Source organism: Montipora foliosa, chromosome 6, assembly GCF_036669935.1.
Source record: "Montipora foliosa isolate CH-2021 chromosome 6, ASM3666993v2, whole genome shotgun sequence".
Classification (NCBI taxonomy): domain Eukaryota; kingdom Metazoa; phylum Cnidaria; class Anthozoa; order Scleractinia; family Acroporidae; genus Montipora; species Montipora foliosa.
Window position 1 is genome coordinate 33,117,019 of NC_090874.1, and position 10,000 is coordinate 33,127,018.

General features: G+C 40.0%; 2 protein-coding genes across 2 annotated transcripts in view; one reads left to right on the forward strand and one right to left on the reverse strand.

Annotated features, from left to right (window-relative positions):
* Nucleotides 1-1,229, reverse strand: part of LOC138008997 (heat shock protein 70 A1-like) — a 2,028-nt gene extending 799 nt beyond the window's left edge. The window contains exon 1 of the mRNA XM_068856293.1: nt 1-1,229. This exon is cut by the window's left edge and continues 799 nt beyond it. Coding sequence (XP_068712394.1) covers nt 1-1,229 — 1,229 coding nt within the window.
* A 409-nt stretch (nt 1,230-1,638) lies between these two features.
* LOC138008998 (GPI ethanolamine phosphate transferase 1-like) overlaps nt 1,639-10,000 on the forward strand; it is a 10,115-nt gene continuing 1,753 nt past the window's right edge. Inside the window, exons 1-5 of the mRNA XM_068856294.1 lie at nt 1,639-2,001; nt 4,382-4,672; nt 7,266-7,631; nt 9,183-9,362; nt 9,724-10,000. The exon at nt 9,724-10,000 is cut by the window's right edge and continues 1,753 nt beyond it. Of these exons, the coding sequence (XP_068712395.1) occupies nt 1,653-2,001; nt 4,382-4,672; nt 7,266-7,631; nt 9,183-9,362; nt 9,724-10,000 (1,463 nt within the window). The 5' untranslated portion in view covers nt 1,639-1,652. The remainder of the gene's footprint in view (nt 2,002-4,381; nt 4,673-7,265; nt 7,632-9,182; nt 9,363-9,723) is intronic.

Below are 10,000 nucleotides of genomic sequence, written 5' to 3' on the forward strand. Positions count from 1 at the left end.
CCCGCGGTCTCAATACCAAGGCTCAATGGAGCAACATCAAGCAATAAAACATCTTTGATCTCAGCACTTTGGTCCCCGGATAAAATGGCAGCCTGGACTGCAGCTCCATATGCTACTGCCTCGTCAGGATTAATGGTTTTGTTCAACTTTTTCCCACTGAAGAACTCCTCCAGAAGCTGCTGCACCCTTGGGATTCTTGTGGACCCTCCAACTAGTACCACCTCGTGTATCTGGGACTTTTCAAGCTTAGCATCTCGAAGCGCCTTTTCCACTGGCCTCAGGCAGGAACTGAAAAGATCGTGACAAATTTCTTCAAATTTAGCGCGCGTGATTTTGGTGTAAAAATCAATTCCGTCGGCCAGTGAATCCACCTCAATGCTGGCTTGTGTGCTTGACGATAGAGATCGCTTGGCTCGTTCACAAGCTGTCCTTAGGCGGCGTAAGGCTCTAGAGTTTCCTTTAAGATCTTTTTTGAACTTGCGCTTGAACTCGGCCACAAAGTGATCCACCAAACGGTTGTCGAAATCTTCTCCACCGAGATGTGTGTCGCCTGCTGTTGAGCGAACTTCGAAGAGCGATCCTTCATCGATTGTCAGTACGGAAACATCAAATGTTCCTCCGCCCAGGTCGAATATTAGAACATTCTTTTCGCCTTGAAGGTTTTTGTCCAAACCATAAGCAAGAGCAGCAGCTGTAGGTTCATTGATAATTCGTTTAACATTCAGTCCTGCTATCATTCCAGCGTCTTTAGTGGCCTGTCTCTGTGAATCATTGAAATAAGCAGGTACCGTAATGACCGCATCCTTCACTGTCTCTCCTAAGTAGGCTTCGGCAGTCTCTTTCATCTTTGTGAGCACCATGGCACTGATTTCCTCTGGGGTAAACGTCTTCCAAGATCCCTTGCTCTGTAGGCGGATTTTGGGCTTGCCAGATTCATTTATGACTTGGAAAGGCCAGTTCTTGCGATCAGACTGCACTGTAGGATCGTCAAACTTCCTGCCGATGAGTCTCTTTGCATCAAAGATTGTGGCACTTGGATAGAGGGAAGCTTGGTTCTTGGCTGCGTCTCCGATTAAGCGCTCCGTATCAGTGAAGGCAACATAACTAGGCGTTGTTCGATTGCCTTGATCATTAGCAATAATCTCAACTTTACCATGTTGAAATACACCAACACAAGAATAAGTTGTTCCGAGGTCGATTCCAATGGCGGGAGCTAACTTGACTGGCATCTTTAAATATTGTGATGAATCCCTTCTTCTTCTTCTCCTCAGTAATCTTCTTGTTGTAGTTTGAGATGAGTTTCAGCAAAATGATTTTTCAGCTTCCAGAAAACGGCCCGTATTTATACCTGCAAACAGGGGTTCTATTACATCATATTTCCCGAAATAATATGTGCTTATATCATGATGTTTGTGCAAAAAAAGTGATGACTTTGCTTTTATTTCAGGGAAGTAAACTCCTGAATGTTCTAGAATTTGTTTTTCTAGAATGCTTTCTTACATCAGAACTGGTTTTGGGTAGCAGTGGAACTGTGAAGATAAATCTACACCCTTCTCGTTTTTTCGCGAATTTTCTCTCTGTACCAATCCACCTAGGTACTCTCTGAGCCTTCCAAAAACCCCTACTTGTCAGCGGCTGTTCGTTATTTCAAAATGGCGGCGGAAAGGTTGTTAGCCCTTGGTATATTGGTTCATATTATCTATTTAGCGTCTATTTTCGACATTTACTTTACGTCTCCTCTTGTCCATGGCATGACGCCTTATAAATCAAAGCTGAAACCACCGGCAAAAAGGCTGGTCCTATTCGTAGCCGACGGTTTAAGGGCTGACAAGTTGTTTGAACTTGATGAACACGGTGAGACCCGTGCACCTTATCTGAGAGATTTGGTGGAGAAAAAAGCAAGCTGGGGTGTATCACACACTAGAGTTCCAACAGAGTCTCGTCCTGGACATGTCGCTCTTATTGCTGGGTTTTATGAAGATGTAAGTGCAGTGGCCAAAGGTGGGTATTTAGAATGAAGACTCCCGTATGAAAAGGCTCAAGAAATGGAGAATTTGGACATAAATCGTTAAGATCCGCTCTAATTACTGCAAAAATAGATGCTAACCATGTTTGTGACTATAGATTTGGATTGATTGCGATTGCGCGCAATAGACCTCTTTAGCTGTTACGTTTTGTTTTCCCATTTCAGACCACGTGATGTTCTCAAGGGAATTTTCCTTTTGTTCTTTCATAAGTTATGCGTACATATTTACGTGCATAGGACGGCATTTGAAAGAACGTTTTCCCTAGAGTAACATCACGTGGTCTGAAATGGGAAAACAAAATGTGCAAGCTAAAGAGGTCTATTTGTCACTCTCTCCGTCATCCTTCTGAGATACATGTAATAATGCCAAGAATTATCTTTAATGGGTGGATGAATTTGAAGTGTTAGACAATGTATTATTAACTATTTTAGTCCATGGATCCTAACTTTGTGTTCGGAGCAAGTAGCGAAAGTACCTTAATCAATTAACTTACAAAGTTCTGTAAATTAAGTATGAGCAGTCAACTGTTGTGTTTGTCAGTATACTACACGTTGTATACAAACAATATACCGGTGATCAATGAAATTTGTTTACTTTGAAACCAACATACGACCAATGGGTAAGACCCTAACCCAACCAACATGTTGGCTGACACAACTAATGTGTTGGCACAAACACTATAAATACAACTGGCTCATCGCCAGACAGGTAAGCACTTTTCAACAAGTAAAACATTTTGGCCAACACCTGACAAGTTGATGAACTCATTAGCTGGTCAGAATCAGATTTTTTACCATTCTGGATTTTACATTACACTGTATTTGTACCCATAATATCAAAAGCAGAAAACGTTTTTTGTAATCAAAATTGCCACCAGGGTCAATGTCTGCTGATGTGACCATTCAACTGTTATATTGACCGCTCACTTCTCAAACTCATTAATTATTCATACCGTTATAAGCCAATCGGAGTGACCCATTTTGGTCAGGTGCATGTATCTTGATACCCAATGAAAATCTAGATCAAGATTACTCCAGTTAGTTCAAAAACTGATGAAAACACTGATCAAGACACTTGAATTTTAATTAGCAACCTCAATTACCATGCAATCAATTATTCACTACCGTACTTCAAAAAATTATTTAACACAATATTTCTATGATCTCCACCTCGCAAACCAAAGATCTTTCCATTGTAAAAATACACTGTATACAATAATGACTTAGCTGGGCTCATTCCTGATAAGTTCACCTCCCAGAAATTTCTTTCTTCTTCGGTGGTGACAAATTCTTTCTCCTCCTTTTGGCACTTGATATGGACGCCTTCTCTGGAAGCATCCTTCATCTCTGCATCTAAGGCACGACGAAAAATGCCGAACCTATTGTAATTAATCCACCAACAAGAGCATGTTACTTTAAACAAGAAGTGAAACTATTCCCGAAATAAATAATATCAAACAAGCAAAACCAACATGCTTAATTTCCCGTACCTTTTATCATCAGCATCAGGTGCATTCAAAACCTTGTCGCCATTTTTGTCTCCCAAATGACGCTTCACACTACCCCGTACAAAGTTCTGGGTGGATGCCTTTCCCCTGAATCTTTGGCGACTTCCATTACAAACTTCGTGAGCCAGTAGTTAAGAGATATGGCATCCATATCCTCTATTTCACAACTAGCAGGATTAACCACTGCAATTCAAAATCTTTGAAAAGACCACCGGGATCTAAAATCGGTACTTTCATCTCCCTTTGCTGCTGCCAATCCCGAAATATTTTTAAAGCGCACTTGTTTTTGAACTTTGTAGAAGGTGGAACAGCTTCATCAGCCAGGACGTGTTGCTCAGATGCACTTTTCGGCAAACGAAAACGACTCGGTCTTCCTTTCTTCTTCTCAGCCATAACCATTAAATGCAATAAAACACTGCTAACATGGGGCAAACAGCTTTCAAAATACAGACAGAGACTTGCATGAGCTATTTACCATTCCCGCAGGGAATACATTAATTTTGTATGCTTTATTGCATTGTATTTTTAGGCGTGATTGAGAAGTCATGTCAAAAACTCGTGCTTCGTGTTTCATCAGGGGTTCCAAACACCTCGAAACAATAAAAGCACTCGGCCTGCGGCCTCGTGCTTTCATCTGTTTCTCGGGGTTTGGAACCCCTGATGAAACACTCGCACTCGTTTTTGACATATTACATCAAACTGTGTGTACATTTATTGAAAGGCACATTTTTTAGGAGAAAGTTCAACTACATTATCTGGAACATTTTCATTATATAATTATATATACGATTGTCTGAGGGATTGAAACATGCCAAACAAAGTAATCATTTCTTGATTATTTTCCTAGGATGGAAAGAAAACCCAGTGGAGTTTGATTCTACTTTTAATGAAAGTCGCACTACATGGGCCTGGGGAAGCCCTGACATTTTACCAATGTTTTCAAAGGGAGCCAGTGGGGATCACGTCTTCACATCAATGTACAAGACTGTTGCTGAGGATTTTGGTGATGAAGATGCCTCTAAGCTTGATACTTGGGTGTTTGAAAAGGTTCAACAGTTTTTTGGATCTGCAAGAAATAATGACACTTTAAGACAGATGCTTCTGCAAGATCAAATTGTATTTTTCCTGCACCTTTTGGGTAAGGTCTTGTAATTACATGTAGTGTAACAAGAATAGACTCATTATTCTCATAGAACTATTGAGTGCCTTCATGACCACCTTTAATAGAAGTACATGTGTACTTATGTACCCTGGGTACTAGTGGTTTTTTCCTCGTGCGCAGCAGACGGAAATTCTTCGCTTTGCTTCGGCGACCGAAGGCCAACGGCAAGAGCGGCAAAGCCGTGAGAAAAAACCTCTGGTACAGAGTGGTTTCATTCACCATTCTCACTGAACTTTGATCAATTTTATTGGAGTACATTTAAACCAATCGTGGCAAGCAATCTCCCACTGTGATCACATGGATTGGCACGTTAAGACATGTGTTAAATGGGGTTGACAGGCCTACACGACTCCCTTGTATGCGGTCTGGTTTCCATTGCCTTTGTCATAACTATGCTCTCTTGAGTACCGGAACATATTTGAATGGACGCCTCTTTTAGGCAGTTCTTGTAGGATCCATTTAGCAATAGTTTTGTCCTATACTGCTGTGTGATATTTTTTCTTCCAAGAAAATAGTTTGTCTCGATAATAATGCTTTTACTTTCTTGGTGTTGATTTTCTCAGCAGTAATGTGAATGTGACCTTATGGCCTTACGCTTTTGCACCAATATAATTCTAGACTCAACCAATATGTTTATTGGTGGTAGAAGCGAGTGATCTTCAGCTTTTAAAGGTTTGACCCAGGCACAGTCTTGATCATTTTGTTTTTGAATGCCTCTAACGCTTTGCCTTGTATCAGTGGGATAGCTGGCTTTAAAAGGCTTTGTTTACTTTTTTCTGTGTTTCATAGCACATTGTTATGCTCTTTGGAGGCTTTTTTTTTGCTTTTGCCTTAAATTGCTTCACTCGTTCTTCTGACTTCTTCATTGTGTTTTGGTTTATGGCCATGGTCAGTCCCTATCTTCCTTGAATGTCTGGAGTTCAGTTCGTCCTTGCCAATGCTCTTTTGATATTTAATGTTGATGTCTTTAAGTCGCTTCTTTGTCGAGGCATTTAGATAACCCAACTCTAGATGGAGGTTCTCTGATGTATCATTTGGTCAACACAGAGTCCAGGAATTAATTGAAATAACAATGGTTTCCCGAATCCCGTTGGTAAAACTGGCAAAACATCCTTGCTGCGAATAAAATTCACAATTTCATCCCTTTGCTTGGCGCTAAAGTTTTCAACACCGTCGAATGTTTCGAGAACTTTTGTTATGGCTTTGTCCAGAACTTGATCATTTACAAATCTTTCAGCCCACGAAACAAACACCAACATTGAAGGCTGCCATCTCCATCATCACCTCATCAAGTGACAAACATTTTACAGGCTTTCTCTATTCTTAGAAGCCAATCACCGTGTCTGCTAGATTAGAAAACCCTTGGGAGGTTGTTAAGAGCCAATTAGCATTCTAGTCCAGATTCTGGACTAGGTAGATTTAAACTGGCTTGTCATTGGCTTGGCGCTCTCAAAGAAATCATGCTCTGCTCCAGAGGTTTTTCGCGCAGGTCACAATAGAGACGTGACCAACACCGGAAACTGAGCAAGAAAAACCTGTGGCACCCAGGGTAGTACTTATGTTGAAAACCAAAAATATGTTAGTGGTTTTGTTAAACCAGTTGACTCTTGAACCGCCCCCCGCTGACAAGTAAAATTGTCTGGCATTAGACAGAGTAAAATCTATTAAAGGGCCACCGACAACCAGTGTCCTTTGCGCGCCTTTGTTGTTGTTATCATCCGGGCAATCCTCTGAACTCGTGGTTTTCAACATCATCCCATGAAGAAGAACTTCTACGAATTCGCTGTTTGATTTGTTTTTTAATCCAAACGCCTTCCTCCTTTCGTTCCATAATCTTAAGGTTGAAGTAGTGAGCCAAATAACATGGCGCTTTTCCTTCCTCGGCAGACGACCTTTCTTCACAGTTTTCATTTCGCTTTTAACACGAACACAACACCCAAATAACGCCAAAAATACAATATTTAAACATTAAGGAAAATATTAACAAAGTTTGAAGCTACTGGGCATCCAAAACACGACGATGTGAGGCGATAGAATTTGACTTTTCAAGAAATACTAGTTTCTGTATTACAGAAAATGGCGCGGATAGCTTGCAAGCACGCCCGTAAAGACTTGTGGTTGTTGGTGGCCCTTTAAGCCTCACTTCTAGCCGTCAGTGGGTTGAGTGGATGTAGAGGTTGCTAAGCCATTGACTCCTGAACCGTTAGACACAGTAAAATCTATTATGTCTCACTCCAATGGGGTAATAGGTTAACCCTTAGTGGAGGGGACATAGGTTTTGACTGCTTACATGTAATTAACCCATTGACAACTCAAACATGCTTGGATATCTCCAGTTCCAAAGTAAAATCGTCTGGCATTAGACAGAGTAAAATATGTTACAGGCTCCCAGGAGTCAATGGGTTAATGGGAAATTTTCTTTGGCTTCTGCCAATGTTTGAGATACAGCGTTAATGGATAGATACATGTACTTCTGTTGCCCTGTGGCAAACACCAAGCTTCTTTCATGTACTTCAGTATTGTAAGGGTAAAAGCTTCTCTTTTCCTTTTAAAAAATAATTTTATCCAGGAATTGACACCAATGGTCATGCCCACAGACCTACCTCAACAGAATATTTGAAAAACATTGGTGTTGTGGACAAAGGGATTCAAGAAATAGAGAAACTCATTGAGAAATTTTATGATCATGATGGTCTGACAGCTTATGTTGTGACAGCTGATCACGGTATGACCAATTGGGGGTCCCATGGGACAGGACATCCTCACGAGACACTGACGCCACTTTTGGCTTGGGGAGCTGGTATAAAGGGACCCTCATCTCCTCAGTATGGTATGCATGATATACCAGCTGAGATGTATGAATGGAAGCTGGACCATTTGCATAGAAATGATGTCAATCAAGCTGATATTGCACCATTGATGACTTCTTTGATTGGTAGGTTGTTGATTTGAGGAGACAGCCCATATTAGAAATAACAAATAATGACAAATTAAAGATTTAAAGGCTTATGGCTAGATCAAGTTATTTTAGAATTTTTAAGTCTTTTTTCTTTTCATTTTAAGCAGTTTTGGTGCATTGATGTAAATGTGCTCAGTTCAAGCTAACTTGTGATTCCATATTAAGTACAAAAATGTATCCTTAGGAAAAAAAAAATGAAAAGAAAATGTGAATGTAAAAGCTTGGCCTTTTAGGGAGTTGATTCAGTCTTTCAAGTTTCAACAATTCTGAGGGAATGATTACCTACATGTAGACTACAACATTGTTTCATGTGAAGACAATGTCATGATGCCATATGAAACACTGGTCTTTGCTTAACAAGGTGAACTTATTAATGCAGACCTGTAGGCAGGGTTTTTGCGGGAGGGTGTGATCGGACAAGGAGATGGACCAAACGAGTGTCAGAGGTGCAAGCCTCTAGGGGGGTCCAGGGGTCTGCTTCCCTGGAAAATTTTGAAAAAGTGGTGTCTGCTGAGACTGCATTTTGTTCTTTTTGAAGTCAGTATGATAAAAAAAAAAAAAAACAGGCAGCCAAAAGCAAACTTAAAAACGTGGATATTATTCAGACTTTTTAACTTCAAAATGGATTTTTTGGGGGCAGAAACTACTTTATGTATGTATTTTACAGTTTTAGAGATGTCACTATAAAAGAACAAAAAAGAAAGTTGAAAATCCGTATTATTCAAGTTGGACTTGGTTTGTTGCAGCAAACCATGACAACAGTGATGATCATCATGGTATTTCAGTAGTGCGGCAAGCTCAATCATGTCACTTTTTAAAAATCATTGGTCACCAAAAAAGTGGACCTCCGCAGCCTGTGGGAGATGCAGATGCACCCATCACACCCCCCTTTCCCATGGGCCTGTAATGTGACATGATAGGTTATCACAAAAACTAAAGAGCCATCTAAAAGCACCATGTATCTTTAAACGATCTCAGTAACCCCCACTTTTTGTTGCAGGATAGTGATTAGCAGGCTAATATAAGATTATCTGCAAAGTTTGAAAAAAACTCAGATTCAAAGTCACTTTTACTGCAAAGGTGGCTGTGAATCCACTCTTAAGATTTTTTTAAACTCAGAACATCGTTTTACATGAATCTTAGCATTCTTAGAAGCACTTTCCTTCAATACAAATTGGGGGTCACTGAATATAAGATGGCTAGTAACCTACTACATCAAATTAACAAGTGCATCATGTAAACAATGATACTTGTTTTTTTTTTGTATGGCACCATGACATTGTCTTTTGATGAAATAATGTTTTAGAGTTAATTGTTCTCAGAAACATTCCCTCAGAATTGTTGACACTGGTGTGAGCGTCCCTAAAGCAAGCTGAAAGCTTGGATTCAACATGGTCTTGCCAACCACTGAGTCAACTTCAAAGGGCAATGCTCTTGTATGAAGTTTCAACACTTACAGGGGCTTGTTTAATCTTATTTCAGTCTTGTCACTGAGTGACACAGTCTAAATATGGAATTTGTTTTTAGGCGTTTCATTTCCATTGAACTCAGTGGGCATTTTACCTGTGGCATATCTGAATAACACAGAGCAGTACGTGGCAGAAAACCTGTTCATGAATGCACAACAAATTCTTGCTCAGTATGAAGTAAAAGAAATGTTCAGAAAAGAGACATCTCTGTTGTTTCGCCCTTTCACTCAGTTGTCAGGTGAGATTTGCAGCATCACAATATATTTTAGTTATTCTCAGGTGGTTTTATTCCCAGCTACAAGGAAAGGATTTTTGAAAGCTTTTCCAAAGTACTGTACTACAAGACCACTCCAATGGTCCTGTGTGTTTCATTTTCTGACCATTCATTAAAAAATGCGTTATTCTGACTTTTAAAAAAATTGATTGTTTAGCATTTATTTTTGTATTTTTTTTTGGGGGGGGGGGGGGGGTGGTGGTGTTCTCTTTTAAAAGCCCTCTTGCTATCCAGATTTCATCTCTAGTGTACCAAACTCCATCTATGAGGGTTATTATTGCTAGATTTAAGATCGTTTTCATTGTGATTTTTTTTTCCTTTTCAGGTGCCAAAAGAACGGGATTGATTCGTGACATTAAAGAATTTATGCGAAACAACCAGAGTAAAGAAGCCATTAGCCAGAGCAAAGAACTTATAGAGCTTGCATTAGAAGGACTTAATTATTATCAGAATTATGATCGCGTCTTTTTAAATATTGTTGTTACTCTTGGTTTCCTTGGCTGGATATTGTGTATTGTGCTTCAAATTATTGAGGATCACAGTGACGTATTGAAAGAAATGCCTGAAGCAAAGCATAAACCAAAAGATCCACTGGTGAAGGC